Below are 26277 nucleotides of genomic sequence, written 5' to 3' on the forward strand. Positions count from 1 at the left end.
TTTAGCTTAGAAGTAATCGCTGGGATCATAGACGATGTTTAGCAAATATCTGTTCTTTTGGATGTTCCTCGGCCCCCAGAGGGTCTCTGGGAAACTGGCTCTTTTGCTGAGGCTAGAGACTATCTGGGTTAGAATGTGTCTGATGGGGCTGTCGGAGGATGCACAGACAGTGCTCCGGGGGCTGAAGATCCACTGTTCCGAGGCCAGATCTGCAGAGGATTTGGAGGTTGTCTGGAAGGAGCCCCTAGATCAGCCGGACCTTCACTCTCCCTCCCTCTTTGACTTCCTTCCTGCCTCTTGTCAAACAATTACTGTGTACTTCCTGTGTTCCAGGCGCTGTGCTAATAATTGGTTATGGGATTATTCCTAGCCACACCCTGGGTAAATGGCACCCAGCTCTCTGTCCTTGGGAAAGGGTCAGGAGAGAACTGGGACCCAGCCGGGAAGCTGGAGGCTTGAGGCTGCTGGTCCATGTTGGAATGCTGCCTCCCTCTGCCATCCAGCACCCAAGCTCAGCGCCAGGCTCAGAGTAGGAACTGAACCTTTGTTGTTGTTGTTGTTGTTGTTGTTTGAGACAGTCGCGCTCCGTCACGCAGCCTGGAGTGCACTGGCGCAATCTCGGCTCACTGCAACCTTCCACCTCCCGCGTTCAAGCGATTCTCTGCCTCAGCCTCCCGAGTAGCTAGGATTACAGGCGTCCACGACCACGCCTGGCTAATTTTTGTATTTTGAGTAGAGACGGGGTTTCACCATCTTGGCCAGGCTGGTCTTGAACTCCTGACCTCAGGTGATCCGTCCACCTCTGCCCCCCAAAGTGCTGGGATTACAGGCATGAGCCACTGCGCCCGGCCAGGAACTGAACCTTGGTAGGAGAAGGAAAGAAGGAGTCCCTGTCTTGCCTTCCCGACCAGACTGGAAGCGCTCTGAGGGCGTTTTACCCTTCGGTGTCTCCCCAGTGCTTAGCACTGTGGCCTGAACCTAAGAGGTGTTCCGTGAGTGCGTGTTGATTACCCTTTGTGTGTATGGGTGAGTGCATTGCCACAACTCTCCCTGCAGAATCTGTGGCTTCTGGTGCTGTGATTTAAAGACTAAAGACAGCAAAGAGTGGCTTTTATGAGCTGCCCCCACTCCTGATTATAAACACAGTGTCTTATGAGTCAGATGCCTAGGTGATCATGGATAAGTCACTTGCCAACAGTTAACTCCAGACTGTAGCTGCTGGGGCCACCGAGGGCAGCTGGAACATCACCTTTCCTGTGCCTAGTGTTTCAGCCGGGCTGATGCCGTTTTATTAAGAATGACTTCCTGTTTTTATTGCTTCCCAGAGGTATTAAACATGAATCAAATAATACATGTGACGATTCACTGGAGGTTCCCTTCCAAATTTAAAAGAGAATTAAAGAAAAAGTTTTTGACGGGTGTGCTGGTGTGGACACCAGGCAGGCACCTGGGAGCCCTCCCACCTTGAGCTCAGCTGTGGGCAGCAAGGCAGAGGGTGGACCTTGCCCTGCAGACAGAGCCATGCAGACTGCGCAAAACCCCAGGGAGGACACGTGTCTCACAAACACCTCTTCAGTCTAACATTTACAATGGTATTTCTTACAAATGGTTTCCACCCGAGATACCTTACAATGTGGCCAAACCCCATTCATTTGGGACACGTGAATTCAACATTTGCAAATAGTTCCTTTGGGGCTCATGAACTGAGAGTTTCGCCATTTCTCAAGCAGGGACCTGGCAGAAATGTAGCTTTTTACCATCTACTAAGATAGGAGCGAGGAGGCAGCTGGGTCTGCCGAACAAGGTCCAGGGAGAGGGACACCAGTCCTGGCTCAGTGAGCAGCTCCTCAGGTGCTCTGGAAGCCTCCTCTGGGGAAGGACTCAAAAGTTTTCTATTTATGTATGTGTTTTTCTTTATTTTTAAATTTTTTTCTCGAGGATGTTTTTTAGAGCTAGCTCATACCTCAGGGGCCACACTGTCCAACCGCATATTGGACCCTGATAAGGAAAGAGAGCCGTCAGGGTGTGTGACTTAGCCGCCACCACCCAGGCCACCAGCTCCGTTCTGCAGTTGAAAATGATGCCCTCATAACAAAGAGTTATTTGTGTGTGTGTGTGACGGAGTCCTGCTCTGTCACCCAGGCTGGAGTGCAGTGGCGTGATCTTGTCTCGCTGCAACCTCTGCCTCCCGGGTTCAAGTGAGTCTCCTGCCTCAGCCTCCCGAGTAGCTGGGATTACAGGTGCCCACCATCATGCCCAGCTAATTTTTGTCTTTTTAGTAGCGACGGAGTTTCACCATGTTGGCCAGGCTGGTCTTGAACTCCTGACCTCAGGTGATCCGCACACCTTAGCCTCCCAAAGTGCTGGGATTACAGGCGTGAGCCACCGAGTCCGGCCAACAAAGAGTTCTTATCCGTTCATTACAAACGCCCACTCTTTCCAGTCCTTACCCGATCAAGAATTCAGAGGCAATTTTTCAGGTATTTTTTTGATTCGGACTTTACAAATTTGAACTACCATTCAAGAAATTGGTCTGAATTCCTAGGTTTTGATGGTATTTTTCTCTTCCTTCTCCTGGCTGCCTCTCCTCCCCACACTCTGCATTTGTTAATCTACCCTTTTGTTCCATATTCTGTTTGTTCGTTATTGCTATATACACTGCTCCATAATGTTGTCTATCATTTGTCCATTTATTACCCATGAAGGTACATGGAGAGGTACCAGCCCAGAGGTTTGTAGCAGGGACAACTTACTTGCTGGTGGTTGTCTCCCCAAAAGTTTGGACCTGCGTGTCATTGACACCTGCATACTTTGAAAGCACCCCAGGATGAAGTCTGGGACTGGAACAAGCTCCCACCTCAGCCAGACTCTGGCCTCCTCCCCAGCTATGTCCCCCCGAGCCCTTCTCCAGCCATGCCCTTTTGCCTCCCAGCACACTGTGGATTCCTCCTGGAATGCCCCTCACCCTGTCTGCTGGGTGAGTATTTTCCCAGCCCCGCAGAGCTTACGTATCAGCCCCAGTGCTCCGGGTAAGTCTGGGACTATCTCCTACATTGTCTGCCAAATCCTGCAGAAAGCCCGGCCTGTGCTGGTCAGCAGGATGCTGTGTTCCCTGTTAAACAGACCCAAAGCAGTCAGCAGCCACAGACCTCCCCGGAGATGAGAGAAGGGACCTCATGCCCTGAGGTAGACCCCGCCTCACTCCCACGCCCAGCAGGCGCTGAGCAGCCCCCAGATCCTGGGCCCCTTTGCTGTCCTAGGGCTGGGCCGTTCTTGCATCTTGGACCGAGTGGGCTCTGCCTTGCTGTGGCATGCTGGGCTTCTTCTGTCCTTTTTCTTTATTTTCTCTTCGAAGAACAGGAGTTGGAATTTCGCTCACCCTGCCCCAGCTGGATGTGTCTGGGCCACTATGATCCCAGGCTCTCTGCCCGCCTGGGTCTCGGGACCAGGTTTTAATGCCGCTGCTTGGGGTATGCCGAGCGAGAAGGGCCTGCCAGGCAGTGCAGAGATTCCACCGAGCCCAGGCCGCAGCCCCCACCTCCCGCCAGGCTGTGCTCAGTGTCAGGAATCGGCTCCCAAGGTTGCCGTCTTTCTTGTAAAGCTGCGCCAATACCCCAGGCATCTGACTGGTGCTTTCCAACTGGCACTCCTTTTTATAGATTCCGTTTCCCTTTATCCTCACAACTACTCAGTAGAACCTGCAGGCAGGGACCCTTATTCCCATTTTACAGTCAAGGAAAATGAGGCCCAGAGAAGTTGAGACAGCCAGGACCCTATGGCTGGAGACAAGGCAGGCTGGGCAGAGCCCCCAGCAGGGCCCCTGGGTCTGCGGGCTGCTTCCAGCAGCACCCCTCGTATATACACCCCCATCCTGGCTGCAGGCCCCCAAAGCTGGCATTCTGGTGCCATTTTACAGAGGAGCAAACAGGCTGGGTCTGGAGCGTTGACACTGGCAACTCTAGCCCAGCCTGGCCTGACTCCAGGACGTGGCTCCGGGACCCTGAAAGAGCTGCCTGTCCCTCCACGGCCCCTCCAGGGGGTGCTGCGTGCGGGCTGCTGGCAGGGCAGGCTGAGGCACTCGACACAGACTTGGCCCCGTAGTCTCAGTTTTGCCCCTGCTAGGGTGAGACGTGGTTCCCTGGGGAAGGGCTGCTGCTCGCCTCCTGGCCCGGAACATCAGGGTGGAATTTGCAGACGGGATTCTGCCATCTGACGTGTGGATCTTCCCACCCAGGCATGGGTCAGTGCTTGAGTCATTCTGCAGCTGGCACAAAGAGCCAGGAAGAATGCGCTCCAAGACGCCTGGGGGCTGGCATACCAAATCACCAGGCGTCATCAGCACAGCCAAGCCAGGGTGGGGGCCTCGGGCAGGGAGCAGCGCCCCGCCAGCTCTGGCTGACTACATGAAGGGTCACATCTAGAGGGACTGACGAAGGAGCGTCTAAAGCCTCAGGATCTCCAGCCTGCTGTGCCCTCTTACATTTTCTCCCACAGAGCAGTTGGCTTGCGGTATGCGCCAAGTCCCTGCGAATGGGAAGTTGGGCGATTCACATGGTTGTTTCAACTTTTGAGCTTTTATTGTGTGATTGAACAGTAATAGAATTATTCTCAGTGTTCTATGGAGCATTGCCGGTTAGTGGGGAGGTGGGCACGCTGAGCCTCTACTGTTTCTCCCCTTCACCCCTCCTTGTTGTCATCAACGTGCGTTCTCCTACAGTCATGCTCCGCACTAATTCCTTCAGTCATTCCTTCCAGCATTACTGAAACTGGAGTCCTTTGTGGCGTGTGGGGACTCCTCGTCGTGTGGGGCTTGAGTGCCACAGGACTCAGTGCTCGCTGCCCCCATTCCCTGGCACACACTGTTTCCTTTGTCTGTCCCACCTGGAGAACTCCTGGAACCTTTAAGCCTCGGCTCAGCCCTCAGCTCTGTCCCATCCCAGCTGACCTCTGTGCCCTGCGCCCGAGCTCCTGGGCCCGCATTAAGTCTCTTAATGCCCATCACCGCTGTTTCATGGGCATGTGTGGGGGGAGTCACTTCAAGGAGCCCCAGGAAGGGTCTCTGTGTCTCATCCATCCATGTGTGCCTACACCCAGCATGGAACGGGACTCGGGAACCACTGAGGTGTGGGTGAGGGAACCAGTTCAGAGACCCCACTCCCACTGCATCCTGGTGTTTCTGGGGTCTGTCACTGAAAGCCCCAAATTCGCCTTCAAAGCGAGATGCTGGGTGGGGGCAGAGGAAGTCCCAGGCTCTGTGGCCAGTACTCCACACCCAGATTCCCACCGGGCTCGCTTCAGCTTGGCCCTGGCACGGCTCTGCTCCCCGCCTGGCATCCGGCACCCTCCACCGCTGTAGAAACATGGAACCGTCACAGGGACAGACGTATGTGGGTCGGGGGTTGCTTTCAGAAAGTCTGTGGCCTCATTTTGGTCTTGCCTTTGAGCTTCCTTTTCCTGCTGAGTTAGGGTTCTGGATGGAATGGGAGCATTCTCTTGGGCGTTTCCCTTTTCCTGTCTCTCCGTGCTCTCCCCAGAGGCTCATGTATGTCTGCTTCACGCACCTCCCTTTCTCTGCTGCGGAGGCAGCTCAAAGAGCTCCTCCCCAAAGACTCAAGCTGGAGTGATGTTGGTTCTGTGATGATGCCACACGGGTCCAGGGAATGATCTTGCTGGAGAGTAACAGGAAGTCCCCCATCCTGTCCCCCACCCCCCTGGCTGAGGACCATAGAACTGGGATGTGTTCACCTGGGAAGGAGTTTGGCACCAGTTTGATGAATGGAACCCCCAAATCTGGCATGCCCCCAAAGCTCTACTCTGCTGCAGCTGTTTCCATGCCAGAAAACGGAGATTTCCAGAATACCCAGTCTGAATGTGCCGTCTGGAGCTTCAAATCTGAGCAGAGCACTTGACCATCCTAACCGCTGACCTTCCTCCAGCCATTCCTAAAACTGGAAGAGTCACAGAATGTTAGAGCAAGAGGGATCCTAGAAAAGAACCACTCACTCATTCCTTTGTTCATTTGCTCAGGCACTATGCTAGGCCCTTGGAATACACAACCATTCATTCAAACATATTGACTGAATTGTGTGCCAAGCCCTGTTTTGGGCCCTGTGGGGGTACAGTGGTGAACAAAAAGAGGCAGACAGTCAAGAGATTTTGTAAATATAGTGCCAGGTGGCAGGAAATGCTGGGAAAGGGGTCAGGGTGAGGGACTAGAGGGTGAGGGTGGATGCTCTTTGAGGTGGGGCCTTGGAGGAGGTTTCCCCATGACTGTTGAGCAAGGTCATGAACTTGGAGGGAGTGAGCCTGGCAGACATTGAGGGGAAGGAAGAGCAGACAGGTGGAGGGAACTGCAGGTGCGAAGGCCCTGAGGCTGGAACATGCTGAGCAGCTTCTCCAACTGGGACAAATGAAGGATTCTCCTTCCTCCAGGAGCTCCCAGTCTAATGAAGGAAAAAGACAAATAAGTGATGTGTCCAAAGCTGAGTTCATACTAGAAAAATGCTGTTGGAATTCAAAGGGAAGAGCAGTTGTAGGGACTGGGAAAGGCATGCCTGAGGAGTGGCCTTTGCATTGGGCTTTGGTGAATGAGTAGGGGTTGGCTGGGTGGCTGAGGCGAGCGTGCCACACAGGTGAACTCATATCTGCAGAGGCACAGAGTGCAGGGACAGCCACCCACACATTCCTCTTCCTGTCACAGTAGCAGTTTCTGCAAGGGAAAGTACATCTCTTGGGGATTCCCTTTTCATTTCTCCACCTCTTCCTTCTCGCCAGCTTAATTTAGGGCATTTCGGCCTTGAGAGGGTGGAAAAGAAGGAGGGATGGGTGGAGGGAGGGGATTTCTATGCCCTGCTGGGTCTCTCTCTCTCTCTCTTCTTGTATGTTATGTTTTTCTTGTAAGGCTTTGAGGAATTGTGAGGAGTTTAAGAGGCTGGGAATGGGTAAGAAGTCAGGAAGGTTTCAGTTGATTTCTCAACAACAGGTCACTGGCCTGGAGCCCATCCAGTGGGCAAAACACCGTGATGCAACAGCTTTCAGGAAGGCCTCCAGAAACGAGCTGTAAGTCAGTGGGTTGGGTTTAGGTGCAGGCACACCCTGGAACTGTCACTCTAGAGGTATTACTGACCTCTTTCCCCAGAGCTGACTCAGCAGGGTTGGCTGTTCCAGCTCCAAAGAGAAGGAGGAAACTCTTCCTTCTGCGGCCCCTCCCCACCAGCCTCATTCCTTAGCTGGGGTCAGACCTGGGGTCCTCATTGCAGCTGGCCTCTGGCAGCGTTCTCAGGCTAGCTCTCTCTGCTGAGAAGAGAACCGTGTGGGACTCACAGGTAACTGTGAAATACGAACACCATGATCTTTCATTCAAGGGCACTAACAAGTGAATAAATAAAGGATACCACAGGATGCTAATGAGCTTGAAGAGTCCCCGTTTGGTGGCCCCAGATCCAGGGTCCCTGGTATCACCCAGTGAATGCTGCTTCTACCCAGCACTGCCCATGGGAAATATAGTAGGAGACACATACCTGTGTGATTGTAACTTTTTCTATAGCCACACTGAAAAGTAAAAAAGATGAAATTTAAAGCTTGTTTGATTTAACCCATTAGATCCCAAATGGTATCATTTACCATTTCACATGTAATCAAGAAAGAAAAAGGATTAATGAGATATTTTGTCATTTTTTTTCCCACATGAAGTCGTCAAAATCCAGCGTGTATTTTACACTAGGGGCACATATATGAGTTCAGACTGGCGACCGTTTATGTGCTCATTAGCCACGTGTGGCTGGTGGTGACCGTAGTGGACAAAGCAGCCATAGCTTATAGGTGGAGACGCGGAGGCACCTGAGAGGGGCGGGATCTCAGCTCAGACCCTGGGAGCCTGTTCAACAGCGCCCTCTAGTGTCGGCCCAGCCACACTTCAGCCTGGATGGTCCCAGATGCATCGGCTCCTCCCTGCACCTGGGTCCTGGCAGCCGGCACAGCCTCCCCGCAATCACCCAGGGGCAGAACTGGCCCCTCGTTGGAGAACTACCGGGAAGCTAAGGCTGCAGGCAACTTGACTCACTTGCTTATTTGGAGGAAAGAAGGACACAGGCCCGAGCTGCTCTGAAAAATGCAGTCAACCCTAGGAGAGGGGCTTAGCTGCAGGAGCTGTGTGGGTCCAGTGGTCACTGAGAGAAAGAACTGGGTTGGATGCTAGATAAGAAAGAGCACAAACCTGCTTGTCTTCCACCGGCCCCTTCTGCCTTCCACCTTCCTGTTCCACCCCAGGCAGAATAAGCTCTCATCTCAAATGGGCTGAGCCCTCTGATTCCTTGAAATTCACAATGAACGCCTCTCCAGTCTTTTCCTGAGACTGCTTTTTTTTTTTTTTTTAAGACAGAGTCTTGCTCTGTCACCCAGGCTGGAGTGCAGTGGCACAATCTCGGCTCACTGCAACCTCCACCTTCCGGGTTCAAGCAATTCTCCTGCCTCAGCCTCCCGAGTAGCTGGGACTACCAGGTGCATGCCACCACGCCCAGCTAATTTTTTATATTTTTAGTAGAGACAGGGTTTCACCATGTTGCTCAGACTGGTCTTGAACTCCTGAGCTCTGGCAATCCACTGTCTTGGCCTCCTGAAGTGCTGGGATGACAGGTGTGAGCCACGGCACCCAGGCCAGCCTGGGTCTTTCATAAGCATTTGGTGTTCCCCACCTCTCTGATTGCCTTCCCTCAAAGCATCTCAGAGTCTGGTTGGCCTGGCAAGCTTCGGAGATCTGACTGATGAAAGCATCTCGGAGCGATGGGATGAGATGCCAACCAATGCCGTCAGCGGGTACTGAGGTGGGAGCAACAGGACAGTCAAGCCATCGGTTCCCAGGAGCCTCACTGAGCAGCTGCTAGAATTATGCCACTAAACAGGCTTTAATGTACAGACAGTACCGACTCTGGGTTAACTATTCCTCACAGGGCTCCCCCGCTACGTGTTTACATTTCTTTCCTTGTTCCTCTTCTTCTTCTTCTTCTTTTTTTTTTTTTTTTTTTTTTTACAATTTAGCAGATTAAGAACAATAACAGGGTAACTGAGAACCAGAGAGGTGGCTTTGAGTGACGCATTAACTCCCTCTCTCGTGTTTCCATCACCGTGAATTCAAACATCATCTCTGATGCCCTCAGACAACTGTTACTAGTTTGATCCGAGCGCTGCTTGAATATGAATCTTTTTAAGCCAAGCAGGAGATGGCTCTGCTCTCAAATACACTGCCCTCCCCTGGGTCCCCCATTCCTTACCCCACCATCCTCCTCAGAGATGAAAGTAAGACTTCCTGAGAAATAAAGGCTGGGTTTGCCTAATTACTGGAGCCAGGTGGCCGTTTCTGCCGGGAAACGTGAGTGGTGGCTTTCTGTCCCTGCAGAAAGGCTAGATTTTTCTCAGTCGTCTTACTAGACAGCCAGGCACCAATAAGGTTGGCTCCTTTGCTTAATGAATGAAAGAGGGGTCACAGCGGCATGCAGCACGCCCCCGCCCCCCGCTTCTTGTGAGGCAGCCTGTGTCGGGCCCGACAGCCTCCGGGAGAGAGCTAAAATGAGGTCCTTCAGATTACATGTTTCATCTGGGCCCTTGTTAATAAGCACACGCTGGCCATCCCAGTGAGTGACTGGGCGCGTGTGTGCGGCCGTCACCTTCATTTGGCATTCAGGGGCTCCATTTACCAGTTTCATGAAAGTTCCAGTGGGGAGGCCATCTTGCGAAGCTGTCCTGGCGAGCAAGTCTAAGGGTGAGGAGAGCGCTGGACACCAGCCGGCAGCACCCTGGGCGGCCTCTGCGGCTGCTTGTGGTCTTGGCACCGTCTTGGCATGGAAAGGGCCCAGGGGAGGTTACAGGACAACAGGAAGGAGGTGGGCTCTCCACTCAGACCTCCTGTGTCCACAGCCCACCACTCCACCAAAGCCTCGGTCCCTTGTCCCTAAGGTGGAGCTAGGAGTGACCTAGCCAGGAGTGACCCCACTTTCCCAGCTCCTAGAATCTTCACTGCGTCCTCCCCTGGATGTGACCTACAGGGACCGGGCCTCCTGTAGCCTTTGAAATCCTCCTTGTCATTCAGTTGTGATTCCAAATGCCATTGTTCTAGGCAAGCCGCCGAGTGCCCCGGGAATGAGTGACTCCTCTGGAGCCCCACTTTATTCACTTTTTATGCCCCATCCTGGGCATACCTACACCATAACTCAAGCCCCTCAGGGAGCTGGTGACTGGGGACGGACATCCCAGCGCTCAGCCCAGGATTCGGCACTCAGAGGGCCCGACAGCCTGGAATACACCGAGCACCCAGCCGGGCACCAGGCCCCAAGGACAGGCTGAAGTTTCCACTTCCCTGGAGAAAGGTCCTCCAGTCCCCTGCTGGGGGGCTGATCCCGGCTGGCTACCCGCTTGCTCAGGGCGGGGAGGTAGACTGGAGAGGCCGGACTTCCCTCAACTCACTCATCTTCTGTGGGTTCCTCACCAGCCTTCCTCTGGGCCTGTTGTTCTCCTGTCCAGCGTCTTTCCAGAGAAGACTCCTCCCCCGCCCCGCTTGGGAGATGGGGTTGGGGTAGGGGTGGTTACCTGACTGCTGAGGCGCAGGACAGGGCTCTCTGTTGGTCAGGGATGGCTAATTGCTGTAAGAAGCAAGTGCCAATCTCTGCCTGGCCCGATGAAGTGGTGTTTCCTGATGTGTGGCAGTGGGATGTCACCGCAGGAGATGAAGGTTCTATTCTACGCAGTCACGCAAGGACTTAAGGTTCTTCTTTTTAGTGGGTCTTTCGTCTCACAGCCTTTCTCAGCCAGATTCCAGGAGGGAATCAAGGACTCACAGCGAAGGCATCATGGCGTGCAGGGAATAACTTTCCTCCTGCACACCTGGAACGAAGCCAGTTATGCACCCTCTTTAGGCGCATGACCAGTTGGGGAAATGGGCACGCCAGTCATTGACTGTGGGCTGTGGTTCAGATGAGAAAGTGTGGTTGAGAAATGCTTTAGGGTCTGTGCCTTCTGGGGCCTCCAAGTCTTCCCCTGGATATTCTGCTTCCAGGTGCCCAGGAAGGAAGGGCAGGAAAGGGCACGTGGAGCAAGGGCTGCCCTGAGAGTTATGGAGGCCCAGGCCAGAAATGTGGTCATCACTCTGTCCACATCCCATTGGCCAGAGTGTAGTCACATGGTGCCACCTGGCTGCAAGGGAGGCTGGGAAATGTAGTCCAGCTGTGTGCCCTGGAAGAAAAGGCAACAGGGTAAGAGGAGCACATGGTCTCGGCACAGGCTGTATTCTTGCACATTCCTTCAGACTGTGCCTCCCACACCTCCTGAGACTCTGGGGACCCCCTATCCCTGACCCTTCTGGAATGTTGGGGCCCTAGTTGCCCTGTTTCTCTTCCCTGGCCCCCCTCCCTGCTCAGCTATTTGCCATCTCCCTGCCCACTTCCCGCTGATATGTGTTGGGGCTTGGGGACATAGATACCGCCTTGTGGATGTGATCAAGGTCATAGGCACAGCCTTTCTTTTCTTGTTCTTGTTCTCCTTGTTGGGGTGGGGATTTTTTCAAAACGAAGGGGCAAAGGTATTGTACTATTTGGGGGTCCCTACACTCTTCTGCCTCCGCATTCTTCTGTTGTGTTTATGCTGCTAGACCTAGAAACTTAGGATGAGCAGGTCTTGGCATCAGACTTTGCTTGTGTCAGCAGAATCCTTTCTTTAAAAGAGAATGGATGCAGAAACAGATCAGAGGGTTGCTGCTCCGGTCAGTGCTGGGCCCGGAGGCCCAGAGTCCTTCCTCCTCCCCTGCCCATCCTGTGGACCCCCAAAGCCTTAGGAAGGTCCCTTGGGCTCCTGGGACACAGCTCAGAGGTTCCTGGCTGGTGTCACTCCTCTCTGTGAGGCTTGAATTCTCTCCCTTGCATTCTGAAAATGGGTCACACTGGGATACCAGCTTTGTCCAAACCTCCCTGCCTCTGAAGTTAGCCAAACCTTAAAGCAGGTGCTTGTGCATGTGTGTATACACAGCAACTGCAACCACAGCAAGAGTGTCCATTCACCCAACACAGACACCCTCCCTGTGCCAGGCCCAGCTGGGTCACCTGGGAGAGGACGAAGGGTAGGAAGCACTTCCAGAGGAGGTGCTGAGTGAGGCAGGGGGCCGCAGGCACACACATCTGCCCTCTGGCACATGCAGGAAGGTGCTGGGAATGCAGGGAGCTTCTCCCCAGCAGACCATGATGCACTCCGCCTGTTATCTTCTTACGGTGTGCTCACTGGGTTTGGCACTGCCCCTGATCTGGTACCTCCCTTTCTATACACATCTGTGATTTCAGGCAGATAAGTGTTATGAGTTTGGCAGTCCAATGGGATCGGTAAGAACAGAAATCACAGATCCATTCTGGGATAAATTGCTCCCTTCATTCTGAGCAGTGATTTGATTTTCATTGAGGTGAGTGGATTCTTAAGGCAGTGATCCTCAGCTCCCAGGGCCTACAACTTCACAGAAGGTGGCTCATTTTGATAATGAAAAATGCAGGGGTGCAAATCAGGCAGAAAGGGCCTGCCATTAGCCAACAATGTGTCCATCACCACATCACCCTTGCCCGGCCCAGCCTCCCCTCTGCTCCCCATGCAAGGCCTGGGGAGGGCAGCCGGACCGCCTGGTCTGAGCCCTGGCTTTTCCTCTCAGAGGCTCTGGGGCTCTCCCAGGGTTGGTTTACTTGTGGTGAAGCATGACTAATAGGTAAAGTGTCTGACAAAATGGGCCCCACAGGCCACGGGTGCTGCTTCTGACTGTCCCTGCTGAGAGCAGGTCAGGCGCCTGGCATCACTCCTGCCCCATAGACACCGATAACACACGTTTGTCAGCCGCAGGTCAGTTCCCCAAGGGTGGCTGCTGTGCTGCTGTAACACGGGACTGCACACTGGGCACTTATGCTGCGGAACTCTGTTTTCTCATGGTCTAGAGGCCAGAAGTCCAAGGTATTGGCAGGGTTGGGTGTTGGCAGGGTTGGTTCCTTCAGAGGCCTCTCTCCTGGGATTGCAGATGGCCACCATCTCGCTGTGTCTTCACATGGTTTCCCCTGTGTGTCTCTTCTTATAAGGACATCTCTTCTTATAAGGACACCAGTCAAACTGGATTAGGGCCCACCCTGGTGACCTCATTTTAACTTAATGACCTCTTTAAAGACTCTGTCTCCAAGTACAGTCCCATTCTGGGGGACCTGGGGTTAGGACTTCAACATGGGAATTTGGGGGAGGCACAGTTGAGGCCATAGTGGCAGCTGTCTCATTCTGCTCACAGCTGGTTCTCTCTGGCCACATGCCAGAGAGGAGTACGATGCCATCCCCTTAAACCACACACGGACACGCTGCCGGGAGGAACGTCATCACGTTTCAGCTGAAAGGAGTGAGGAGTGAGGACAAGCAGGTGCAGAATGAAGCCTCCTCATGCACTGGTCCATTCTGCACGTGCGCTGCTGCTATTACAGCATCAGACAGGAGGCTGAACTAGAGATGCCTTAGACAAACCCTGTTTTCCCCTCCAGATGCTGGCTGCAAGAATGCCACAAGTTAAGAGGAGTGTGGACAGTAGAAAGCCTTGAGAGCAGCTGAGCTGATGAAGGGATGGGAAAATGGGCGCCCTTTTGAAGCCTAGGACTGACCAAGCGGAGGTGTGCAGGGTTTGTGGGTGCCCCATCTTGAGTCTCAGTGCTCTGGGGGACATAGCGCGGAGCGGGACAGCCCTGTGGGTCAACCCCTGCCTGGTTCTGCAGACTCGGAGAGGTCTGGCCCTGGGCTGGGTGTGGCCCTCATGCTGCCTGGGAGCCTCAGGCAACCTGCTGCAGCTGCTTGTCTAGAGGTTTTGCCACTCACTGGCCTGACTCCGGGAGCTAGAGGGGCTGAGAGGTCATTGCCTGCTCTGCAGCTTAGCTCAACCTCCCAGGTGCCCCACCCCCATCCCTCCCTTCCCAGAGAACCAGTTATTCCTCGTCCTTATAAGCGCTCCTAGGACACTTGCCAAGTTCTATCAGTTTGGGGGTTCTCTGGGCCAGATCCTTGCCCCGCCTATGAGCCACCTCCCCTCTCCTCCTCACTGCCGTGCTCCCCGTGTGGCGTCGACCCCCGAGGCAGGGACCGTATGAGTTTTGTTCACAGTCTGCACTCCCTCTGACACACAGGATGTTCTGGAAAAGCTTCTGCATGGTGAAGGAGCCACATGCGGTTTGGCCGGGTGCCCCAGGCCTCCTCTTCATCATCACGACCACCCTGCCTTCCGTTATTCAGGGGGGAGTCCAGAGCTCCAGGAAGTTGACCACCTCCCCGAGGCCCCCCGAGCATGGATGGGTGGAGCTGGCTCTAAGTCCACACTCAGTGCTTTCCCCTGCGCCCTGGAGCCTGGCTCGGTGCCACCAGGACTTGTTTGTGGAAGTAACACGTGAACACCAGCGAGCTCCATGGGCTGTGCGTGTGTGCGTCTTTGCCAACTCAGTGGCCCCACACGGCAACCTGAGGGCCAGGGCAGAAAGCACAGGAGAAGCCACCACGGGTGCTGCAGGGCCTCCAGCCGGGTGTCCATCCTCCACCTGTCCTTCTGCTGTCCATCTGTGGCTTCTCCCGCAGGTGCCACGCAAGGCTGGTCCTTCACAATGGCCCAGGCCCTCAACTCAGTGGTCAGGAGGGTTCCCACCATGTCGGGGCACAGCGGCAGTCAAGGTTCCCTCAGGTCCTCAGGTTAACTTTGCAAATAGGTCCTCGCAAAGACCCTATTTCACATTCACAGATACTGGGAGTTAAGACTTCAGCATCTTTTAGCGGGGACATGATTCAACCCATGCATCTGGGCCTAGGAATTGGAACTGCCCCAGTGAGCTATGCCCTGGGCACTGTGCAGTTCTGGGGGACACAGCGCTGACAGCCGGAGAGGGGCTCTTTGGACACAGAGCTGTCTGGGATCCGCTGAGGCAACACGGGAAGGACTCCAGAGCTCACCTGGGTGAAACCCAAGAGCTGTCAGTGACAGCAGAATCCAGAGGGAGCCTACATCTCCAAGCCAGGTCCGGAGCTCTTCCAACAGGATAGCAGTCTTGTCAGGCACTCTGGGAGGCCGAAGTGGGAGGATCACTTTGAGGCCAGGAGTTTGAGCAGCCTGGGCAACATAGCAAGATCCCTATCTCTCCAAACAAACCAAAAACCTCAGTAGCATCTTGGTTGTTTTTTCTCTTCTGTCAGATATTTTGGTAATAGTGATCTTTTGATTTTACATTCCCTTTTTTTTTCATGTAGAAGTCTCTATGGCCATTTCATCTTGTGAATTAATTGAGTTTCCAAAGTGAACTAGCTGCATGTTAGAACCAGGACTTTTTTGAGCCCTTTGAAGCATGCTGGCAGGCGTCATCCCCAAGCCCCAGGGTGGGTCACATTCCTGGATGGTGGAGGCAGGGGGTGCAGGGGTCCCCCGTCTGCACATTGTTCTAGGTCTGATGTGATTGCTCAACTCCTCCACGAAACAGGGGCCATGTTTGTCCTCGTCTGGGGCAAACTGCAGTTGGAGAGGCTGGCCTCCTGTGGCTGTACATCCAGAGCTGGGCTTAACTGGCCAGGAGGAGAGAAGGATCCTTCTCTCTTAATAAAAAGTCCGCAGGGCCCACGTCCACCCAGCCATCTCTCCTTCCCGGCCAATGTTATCCTTTCCTCACAAGCCCTTCCAGAGCACAAACACACAAGCACGTATGTTTGTCTTCTTTTTTCATAAATGGTAACAAGCTCTGCATACTGTTGTGCAGCTTCTCTTTCCACATAGAAATACACCTTGAAGATGATTTCTTATGAGTACATAAGATGGGCACCTGAGTAGTTTTCTGTTACCGACCACGTAGGCAATGGCCGCGTGCACAGATTATTTGCACTGGTGGGAGTGTCATCAGATGTTTCTGGAAGTGGGATGGCTGGGTCAAAGGGAATGTGTGTTAGTAATTTTGAAAGATAAAGTCATAAAGATAAGTAAAAACGCCTGGCATCTTGGCTCACGGCTATAGTCCCAACACATTGAGAGGTCAAGGCGGGAGGACTGCTTGAAGCCAGGAGCTTGAGAGCCGCCTGGGCAAAATAGTGAGGCCCCATTTCTACAAAAAAAAAAAAAATTAATTGGGTGTGGTGGTATGTGCCTGTAGTCTCAGCTACTCAGGAGGCTGAGGTGGGAGGATCGCTTGAGCACTAGAGGTCAAGGCTTCAGTGAGCCATGATCACACACTGCAGCCGGGGTGACAGTGAGAGCCTGTCTCAATAAATAAATAAATAAATAGATAATAAATTAATTGATTGATTGATATAGAGAGGATAAGTAAAAACAAAAACATGTATGTACTATAAAACCTGGGATGGGCCGAGCGTGGTGGCTCACACCTGTAATCCTAACACTTTGGGAGGCCGAGGCAGGTGAATTACTTGAGGTCAGGAGTTTGAGACCAGCCTGGCCAACATAGTGTGAAACCCTGTCTCTACTAAAAATACAAAAATAAATAAATAAATAAATAAATAGCCAGGCGTGGTGGTGCATGCCTATAATCCTAGCTACTTGGGAGGCTGAGTTGGGAGGATTGCTTGAACCCAGGAGGTGGAGGTTGCAGTGAGCCAAGGTCACGCCACTGCACACTCCAGCCTGGGCAACAGAGCGAGACTCCGTCTCAAAAAAATAACCTGGGATGGAGGCAGAGAAGAAAGGAAGTGGTGGGCAGTGTGGGTGGTCTGTCTTACCTTTCATAATGGAGAGCTGGTGCCTACTGTTTGGAAGTCACAAACATAGACAGAGTTCAAAGTGGTTACCACTGGGGCTAGAGTAGGAGACATCTTCTTATTTCTCATTCTTCCATGTACTTCAAAAATTATCATGCCCTGTATATGTGTTAACTGTGAATGTAAGAAAGTAACATGAGGTGGTGCAGTGGCAGCCGTGTTAATGTGTTAATCAATCTTGCATTCAGGCCTCGTGGAGAACCGCCCTGGGGGATGGTTTCCAGCAGAGCAGTTCCTGGTTCCCACAGGTGCCTCATTTTTCCCTGGTTCCATTCAGAGCATCATTTACTGCCTAGAGCTAATTCCAGATCCTCCTCCCACCCAGGGCAGTTTATCAAAGGCAAAATAAAGAGGGTAGGCTGGGGACAGTGGCTCACACCTGTAATCTCAGCACCTTGGGAGGTCGAGGCAGGTGGATCACCTGAGGTCAGGAGTTCGAGACCAGCATGGCCAACATGGTGAAACCCTGTCTCTACTAAAAATACAAAAAATTAGCTGGGCGTGGTGATGCGTGCCTTTAATCCCAGCTACTCAGGAGGCTGAGGCAGGAGAATCGCTTGAACCCAGGAGGCAGAGGTTACAGTGAGCTGTGATCCTGCTACTGCACTGCAGCCTGGGCGACAAGAGCGAAACTCTGTCTCAAAACAAATAAACAAAGAGGGTTGGGGGGTGACTCCCTGAAAGTTTCTAGACGCCTATTCTAAAGATAAAAACATAATGTGATGCCTGAAAGAGGGAAGAACTGTTCCAAAGAGTCTGGGATGCGGCTGAGGTGGCCACTTTGCCTGGAGCTGAGGAGGGGGATGAAAGTAAGAACTGATTTTTAATCTTCGCCTCTTGTACAACCCCTGGTGGGCACCGGATGATGCCCTGTTCCACTGATGTTAAGTTGTATTTTTTCCCCACATTTCCACATTCTCCAATATGGAGAATATGTCCCGCAGTGTGAGGGTGGGCTGTCATGATTTAATTAGGGTCTCTTGGCCTTCTTGGTGGTCCATAAAATAGTGGCATGCCTTCCGATGGGGGACCCGGGAGTTGCTGAATCGCAGTGCCTGCACAGCGATGGGCTTATGTGGTCTCTCCGGCCCATGGCTCAGCCCTGCTCCGTGGCCGTGGGTGGCGTCCCCGGCTAACCTCCTGTCTTGCAGGTGTAGTCGCCGCCGCCAGCCGCCATGGGCAAGCAGAACAGCAAGCTGCGGCCCGAGGTGCTGCAGGACCTGCGGGAGAACACAGAGTTCACCGACCACGAGCTGCAGGAGTGGTACAAGGGCTTCCTCAAGGACTGCCCTACCGGCCACCTGACCGTGGACGAATTCAAGAAGATCTACGCCAACTTCTTCCCTTACGGCGACGCTTCCAAGTTCGCCGAGCACGTCTTCCGCACCTTCGACACCAACGGCGACGGCACCATCGACTTCCGGGAGTTCATCATTGCGCTGAGCGTGACCTCGCGGGGCAAGCTGGAGCAGAAGCTCAAGTGGGCCTTCAGCATGTACGACCTGGACGGCAACGGTTACATCAGCCGCAGCGAGATGCTGGAGATCGTGCAGGTACCGGCGCCCGAGGCCCCGGGTCTCACCACGCGGGGGCCCAGGTCCCCTCCCAGCTCCCAGCTCCCAGCCCAGGGCTTTTTTTTTTTTTGAGACGGTATCTCGCTCTGTCGCCCAGGCTGGAGTGCAGTGGCCCGATCTCGGCTCACTGCAAGCTCCGCCTCCCGGGTTCAAGAGATTCTCCTGTCTCACCCTCCCATGTAGCTGGGATTACAAGCATATGCCACCGCAGCCAGCTAATTTCTGTATTTTTAGTAGAGACAAGGTTTCACCATGTTGGCACTCCGGACCTCAGGTGATCTGCCTTCAGCCTCCCAAAGTGCTGGGATTACAGGCATGGGCCACCGTGCCTGGCCAAGAATTATATTATTGTTACTTGCAAGAGGTACCTGCCAAGACCTGGGGAAAGCCCTGGATTTGAGAATGCAACAGATAGCTTGTGATGTCCCCAGGAATGCGCAGTCATCCAGTAAAACTGAAGCATTAACGATCACAAGAATCAGCCCAGCATGGGAAAGACGTCACTTCAGGAGGCGTCTCTCGGCCTTCATGCAGCTCTAGCAGGCAAGGCCATGTTTCAGAAGGAAACCAAGTTTTGTTCACTTGGCCAGGTACCTAGGTGTGCGAGAGAGAGTAGAGAGTAGCACTGCCCCTCCCTGGCATTCCCCTGAGTGCCTCCCTGAGCCCAGGAGCATCCAGTTCTAGAACTCCTCACGGCCAGGCCTGTAATCCCAACACTTTGGGAGGCTGAGGCTGGAGAATCGCTTGAGCCCAGGAGTTTGAGACCAGCCTAGGCAATATAGTGAGACTCTATCTCTATAAAAAATTAAAAGAGTAGCAGGGCATAATGGCATGCACCCGTAGTCCCAGCTACTTGAGAGGCTGAGGTGGGAGGATTGCTTGAGCCCAGGAGTCCGAGGTCACAGTGAGCTATGACTGCACCGCTGCACTCCAGCCTGGGTGACAGAGTGAGACCCTTCCTCCAAAAAGACCAGAAATAAAACAAGAAAAAAATGGAACTGTTCAGAAGGGGGGGATGCCATGGTGGGGAACTTCAGGGGTGGGCCTCCAGTAGCAGGTATCAAATCCGTGAGCTCTTGCACCAGCAGTGGCTGCCTCAGGAGTGAGCGACCCATTTCCCACGTAGATGGTTTTCACACCGTCAGAGTAAATTAACATGGGCTCGGGGAACTCTGATTCCGTCGTCGCTTTCTGGCTCTTAGCTTCACACAGTGGTGGAAGTAAGAATTCTGCTTCCCAGGAATCACCTATCGTGTCCTGTGTGTTAACCCTTACCCTTTGCAAATAGGTGTGCCTGTCGCTGGCCGCACAGAGGCTTGGTCAGAACTTTGAGGCCCTGGTAGAACTGTTCCGAGCTAGTGAGGAGCAGCCACTTCTGTCCAAACGGGACAGCCCCCAAACCAAGTCCCCAAACCCTGAAAGGCTTCCCCCAGCGCCATCGATGGCTCCCTGGCTAGCTGTGTGTTGTTTCTCATGGGACACTTGGTTGCTCCCTCCTTCTCAAAATGAGAAAATGGTCTCTTGTCTTAGGAATGAGACTATCAAGCCTCCTTCACACGGAGTGCTCAGAAAATCCCACAGCAGTGCTGCCCCTCCCCACGCATGTCACTCTGCTCAGTGGCCACTCGCCTGCCCCATCACTGTCTCCCGTGTACACCCACCAGCAGCACAGGGGCACATGCCCCAGGCTGGGTCACTCAGGCAGAGACACGCAGAGAGACCAGCAGCTAGGCTGAGCCCTCGGCTGGCAGTGCTGTAAAGAGGCCATGGAGGCTCCAGTGCTGCTGGTTCCTGTCCTGTCGGGGCTGGTGATGGGGCTTTCCCTGTGAGTTTGAGGGGCTCAGTCTCTTTTAAACTGAGGGGTAACAGCCACGCAGTAAAATGCACACAGCTCAGTGGGCAGTGTGGTGAATTTCACGTATCTGTGACCACCACTCTCCCTCAGCATTCCCAGCCCCCGACGGTGACACTTAGGCACCTTCCTGGCACTACCTCCCCCACCACCCAGGCAGAGATAGCAGCACCCTCCCCCTCCCAGTAGAGCCCTTCTGTCAGCTCTGCTCTTGGACTTCACACAGACACCCGTGAGGTTCACTAGGGAACATTCTCCCCACTGGGGAGGGGTCCCGAAGACCACTGGGAGCCCCTAACCTCTCCCAGCCTCGTCGTGGACTGAGCAGAAGCCCACCCTTGCTGCGCCCACCCGAGCTCCTGGGCCTCTGAGCACACTGTCATTGTCCCCATTCGCAGGCCATCTACAAGATGGTGTCATCTGTGATGAAGATGCCAGAGGACGAGTCCACCCCAGAGAAGCGCACAGACAAGATCTTCAGGCAGATGGACACCAACAACGATGGTAGGGCGGGGTGGGGGCGGGGCTGCGTGTGTAGCCACGGTGGTGGCAAAACGCATCTGGGGCGCCCCCTCCCCTCTGCAGCTTCTTGGTCTCCTGAGGGCCACCCCTGCCCCCGACCTGCCTGGCACCTGCCATGCCCAGGGAAGAGCAGGATGCAGTCAGGGACACCCGGCCTGCGTCCTGGTCCCTCTGTGACAAGGCTTTGTGATGCTGGGCATATTGTGGCCCCTCTGAGCCACCGTCTCCCCACTCATAGAACAGGGCATACCTGTATTCTCGTGGGTACAATGTTTAGGGGCAGGGAGGCAAGCATGCTGGCAGCCGTGAACCTGGAGGGGTTGGGATCAAAGGATCCCAGATGGTGGGGTCCTGGGGTGCTGGCCATGCTTCTCTTACTGTCATCCTGAGAGAGGAAGCTGCCCAGATGGCCCCAGTGTCCAAGGGGAACTGTCAGGATGAACATGGCCGCCTTGTCCGCCTACGGCAGCTCTGTGGGGACTCAGTCCACTGTAGAAGGGCAAGTCTCAAGATGGTGGGTGGCAGTAGCGGTGACGAGGCTGTGCCTCGAGTGCCCTCCTCTGCATTGGCTGTGAGGTCGGGGCAGCTGTGGGGTCCTCCCGTTCTGCTCTTCTTGCTGGCTTTGTCAAGAGCAGCCACAGCACCGGGTTTGCTTTGCTTTTGAACAATAAAGAAACACAACCTTAAGAAGAGAAAACACTCCCTGGGTTGTGCTGGGGATTGAAAGATAAGCTAATGCCCAGGAAGCTGCTGTGGAAAGTGTGGAGTGCAGCCCTTGGGTGAGTTAAGCACAACCCCAGCAGGAGAGGGGGTGTGGGGGAGCTGTAGGCAGCAAACAGCATTCCAGGCGGCCAGGTGACTGTTTCAAAACATCTGCACACAGCAAACAAGCCTGCCTGGTGCCCGGCGTTGCCTTCGGGCTGATGGGAAGTGTGTTTTCCACCTTCCAGCCTAGCAGGGCACCTGCTGCCACTCTCCCAAGGCTGTCCGCTCCTCGTGAGGATGGTGAATCCAGTCCCACGGGGTTGTGAGGTTTCGGCGAGATGATGCCTTAAAGCTCTTAGCAGGGCTCACACTCCACAAATAGTGGCTGTAGTGGCTGTTGTTCCCGACTTCACAGTGTCCTGGGGAAGCCATCCACAGTTACTCGCTGCCCGAACCTGCCACCTGGCTTGGCCCTGCCCACCTCTTCAGAGGGCATCTTCTAGGTTGATTGGGAATTTGGATGGCATGGTCGTTGCTAATGTCCGCGCTTTGATGGAGCACTTCCTCCTGTGGGCCCAGGGGACCCGTCTGTCCCCGGAGCTTGGGGCAAGGAGGGAAGAGTGATACCGGGAAGGTGGGGCTGCAGTCAGGGGCCAGAGCCAGTTCAGGGAGTGGTCCTCAGCCCTCAAGGCTCCTCCAGGGACTGCTCAGGAGTGATGGGGCCCTGGAGTTTGCCCCAACTTCCCTGGCTACCCCGGAAGGCGCACGGCTGCTCCAGGCCTCTGGGCTGGGCTGATGGGTTTCTCTAGGGCGCAAGTATCATTAAAGCCGCCCTCTCCTCAGCTTGTCAGGCCGCACATGTGGGACAGGCTGTGCTCAGCAACCCTCTCACCTGCCCTGCCCTCCATCAGGAGGAGCCAGTGGAGCCTTCAGAAGCTCCCGGCATCTCTGCAGGCCTCAGAGTTGTCCTGAGGCAGCTCTGGCTCTCCCGACTGGAGGTCCATCTGGGCTGGCCCGCTCTTTCTCGGCCTGGGACAGGAGGGCCTGGGGTCAGGGACGGGAAGTGGGGAGGCTGGGGCCATGGACTCTGAGGCCCCACACCTAGCCGAGGAGATGACCACACAGCTGGCTGCCCTGAGTGGTCAGAGGTGGAGTGTGGGGGGTGACCATGGTCCTCACCAATCTTCAGGCTGGCAGCCGCTGTCTCCATTGGCAGAGGGTCCTGGGGACTGTCTGCTGAGGGCCTGGCTGTCCCTCCCTCTCCCTACGCACCCCTTAGCCTGGGCATTGTTTGGGCTCCCTTGGAGCCAGCAGGCTGCCCAGGCCCCAGAGGCATCACGTTCGTGCCCTGGAAGAAGCCAGCCTGCCCGAGCCTGGGCCAGGGTCCCATGAGGACAGGTGTCCCTGCCTGCCAGTGGACTGGAGGGGCTGAATTCCCAGTCCTCTACTGGGCAGGGGCGTCCTCCATCCAGGTGCTGGGCTGAGTCCTCAAGTGCATCCTCCCAGGTACCCTTGAGAAGGGTGTTCCCATTATCCCGCCTTCGAGACGAAGATCCTGAGACCTGGAAATGTTGGTGGCTTGCCATGCGCCAGAGCCAAGAGCCTCTCCTGCGCACCTTCCCCTGTGCTGGGCCTAGCTGCATGCGTCTGTGTTGCCTGCACGGACATTTTGCAGAGTGTCCTAGTGATTCCAGCTGACAGCACAGAGCCTCAGACAGACACACGGAGGGGCTGCCCCAGGACCCAGGCTGCCGGGACACAGCCAACCTCAAACCTCATCCTTCCCCACCAGCCGGAGCCAGAGGCTCCCCCTCCTCCTGCCTTTGAGGCCATGTCTGAATGGGCAGAATCCTTCTAGCCTATCTTGCTTGTGGTGAGCGGATGGTCAGAAAACCTCCCCGCACCCGGCTCGGCCCGCCAGCCTTATGGAGCCCTGCCCTGGGCCACCAGCCTCCAGAGGCCACTCCGCCCAGCGTGGAGTCACCGAGTCTGTGTCCTGGGAGAGGGAATGTGTCGTCACCAGCATTGGATGCGGAGGATGAGGGGGCAGCTGATTCCTTAGCATGACCAATCTTTTTCTAGGTTTTCCTCTCACTGCGTGGCCAACAGTCCAGAGCATGAGTTCGGTACCCCAAGCCTGAGCAGCAGGTCTACACTGATGCCAGGGAGGACCCATTGGGTTAGAGGCAAATGCTTCATTTTTCTGCACAATGTACATGTTCCTTAATAAGCAAAGTGTGGGGTGATTTCGAAAAGGATTTAAATGGCCCTCATCAGCCATGTCCTGCTGAGCTGCTGGTTAAGCCCTTTGAGGTGCCTGATGTATTGTAGGGAGCAGGGAAAGGAAAAAGGATTTTTTTCAGAAATGCCTGTAAAGTGAATGGAGACTAGACACCGTGCAGCTTCAAGAAGGCTCAGGACTTTGAACAAAGGGGGCATCCCTGACCTGAGAGCTGTCCCCGTCCTCTCTGGAAGCATAAAGAACAGTGAGCACTGGCTAATCCTGATGTCTCTCGTCCCCTGCAGGCAAACTGTCCTTGGAAGAATTCATCAAAGGTGCCAAGAGCGACCCCTCCATCGTCCGCCTGCTGCAGTGCGACCCCAGCAGTGCCAGTCAGTTCTGAGCGAGCGGCCCCTGGACAGTTGCAGAGAAACACAGGCTTGTCGTGCCGTTTAAGCTTTGCTTGCAAGAGTGGATGCCCCGCAATCGTTCCTGCTCTCCCGGGCCCCAGGCCTGGGGCATGCGTCGCACCTGCCCGGCCCGGCGGCTGCGCCTCCCTCCTCCGCCTGACCAATGCGACATTCCTCCCCTCACGCCCGGCCCGGTCCCTTCCAGGGCAACTCCCAGGGATGTGATGACATGCAGGGTTCAAGTGTTCTTGGTTCCAGGCACCTCCCGGCTCATGGGGAGCCCAGAGGTCCATGCCGAGGAGACCAGGCAGGACCTCCCGAGGCTGCGCCCCGGCCGGCCCATGCATTTTGTGATCCCAAGTGACTCTGTGGGGAGGGTGGGGCGAGGCGTCAGGAGGGTAGACGGGGAGCCCCTCCCGTGCATGGCTGCCCTCCCGTTCATTTTCTCCACCACAGCCGCTTGCACGTATAGATACTGTGGTCCCCTTTCTTTTAATATATAAATTATGTATGGTGAAGTGGAGTGTAATGTGTAGGTCCCGTATTTAATGCCTCTGACTGCCTTTGAAGCGCAGCCCCCTGTGGCCCGCAGTCCCCTGAGCCTGGCTGTTGTGTGGTATTTATGCTCTCTTTGTCTGCCTGTTTCTAAGGAAATGCATGTGTGCCCTGAGCCGTGATGATCCTCCTGTCCGTGTCACGAGCACAGGCATTTGTGTCTGGTCTGTCCTCCCTGTTGATTGGTCTGGCATTTCCGGTATTAAAATGATACAATAAATGGCATTTTCTGAGTTTTGTGTCTGCCCGCGGGAGCCCCCATTCCTCAGGCCGTGGCCCCTGCACGCTCCAGCCAAGGTGGGTCTGCTGCGTGCTGCCGCTGTTGGTAAACCCAGCCCCTCCTGTGTCCCTCCAGCTGTCCCTGCGTCTATAAATCTTGCACAGCCTGTTCTTCAATATCTGCCTAATGCCAAGAAATATTTGTGGAAATGAACGATGACTGTTCTTGGCAGATCTGTCTGTCAGGATTCTGCCTACCCCCAGCCCTTCCCTTTCCTTCTCCTTCCACGGTTTCAGGTCATAGGAAAACCACATTCCAAGAGAGGATGGCCATAGTCAAGGGCGCGGTCAGGCTGGCCCCAGAGGTGGCAGGCCTGGTTCTCTATCCAGCCTTCACCGCTGCTGTCAGTGCTTCTGGTCCCAGCAGCAGAAGGCCCAGCTGAAGAAGTGGGGGTTGGTCTCGCCTGCTGAGGGATCCAAAGACAGCATCGCTGGGGATCCCCAGGCATCAACTTGGTTTTTTTCTTTTTTTTTTTTTTAAGAGAGGGTTTCTCTAGGTTGCCCAGGCTGGCCTCAACCTCCTGGGCTCCAGCAATCCTTTCACATCAGCCTCCTGAGTCAGTGGGGCCTTGGGTGAACAGCACTGTGCCCGGCTAATCACAGTCAGCTTTTCACCTCAGACTTTCTCCCTGGGGTGCCCACAACTGCTGTCATGGTTCTGGGCAGTACAGCTGACATGCGAGCATCAAGAAGCAGGGAGGGAAGTCTCTGTCCTCCCACTGAGGGACAGGAAAACCCTCCAGAATCCACCAACCAACCCGTCCCCACCGGCCCCACATCTCAAGGCTGAAGCCATGGCCCCCGTTCACCAGATGACCTTGTGATGGCCACGGCTGGCTTAGGCTGGTCAAGATGGCCCTTGGCCAAGGAGGCACCCGCCTTCCCCAGAGGGCATAGGGTTGGGAAGGGGTGAGTGGAATGGAGGTTCTGTTACCAGGACGAGCACCACAGCGTCTGCCCACCTGCCATCAGCTCACTGTGCCTCGGTGTCTTCACTGTAGGGGATGGGGGGAGCTGGGCGGCTCAATGTCACGTGTGCAAAGCGCATGGCTTGGAGCCTGCTTCCCAGCAGGCCTTCAGCAACAGCAGCTATTTTGTTGATTTTAGTCATTTTAATATTTTTTAAGACTCCATGTCTCTTTTAATAGAAATGGTGAGTCTGTTTGCCAAGTACCTTCTGAGTCAATGGCACTGCTAGAGCTATTTCGTAGTAAAACTCCCCACGGACCCAGAGCCGCCAAGCCTTGATGGGGGAACCAGGTGGGGTGCAGAGATGGAGGCCAGGTGCCCTGGGCAGACCTAGCTTGCTATGAAAAGGCAAGACGGTGCCTTTGGCAACACTGCCTCACCTGGAAGAATAGCCAGTGAAGGGCTTGA

General features: G+C 54.6%; 1 protein-coding gene across 7 annotated transcripts in view; it reads left to right on the top strand.

The window, feature by feature from the left end:
* The window catches only part of HPCAL1 (hippocalcin like 1), a 121479-nt gene extending 96625 nt beyond the window's left edge, over positions 1-24854 (top strand). For 4 of the 7 annotated variants that reach the window (XM_025354125.1, XM_025354130.1, XM_025354128.1 and 1 more), the window contains exons 3-5: positions 17934-18335; positions 20607-20712; positions 23962-24854. In XM_025354125.1, coding sequence (XP_025209910.1) covers positions 17958-18335; positions 20607-20712; positions 23962-24059 — 582 coding nt within the window. In that variant the 5' untranslated portion in view covers positions 17934-17957 and the 3' untranslated portion in view covers positions 24060-24854. Of the gene's footprint in view, positions 1-7152; positions 7326-17933; positions 18336-20606; positions 20718-23961 lie in introns of all 7 variants that reach the window. The other 3 variants (XM_025354126.1, XM_025354131.1, XM_025354124.1) reach the window with 3 other exon arrangements.
* The last annotated feature ends 1423 nt before the right edge of the window (positions 24855-26277 follow it).

The sequence above is a fragment of the Theropithecus gelada genome, chromosome 13 (genome assembly GCF_003255815.1).
Source record: "Theropithecus gelada isolate Dixy chromosome 13, Tgel_1.0, whole genome shotgun sequence".
Classification (NCBI taxonomy): domain Eukaryota; kingdom Metazoa; phylum Chordata; class Mammalia; order Primates; family Cercopithecidae; genus Theropithecus; species Theropithecus gelada.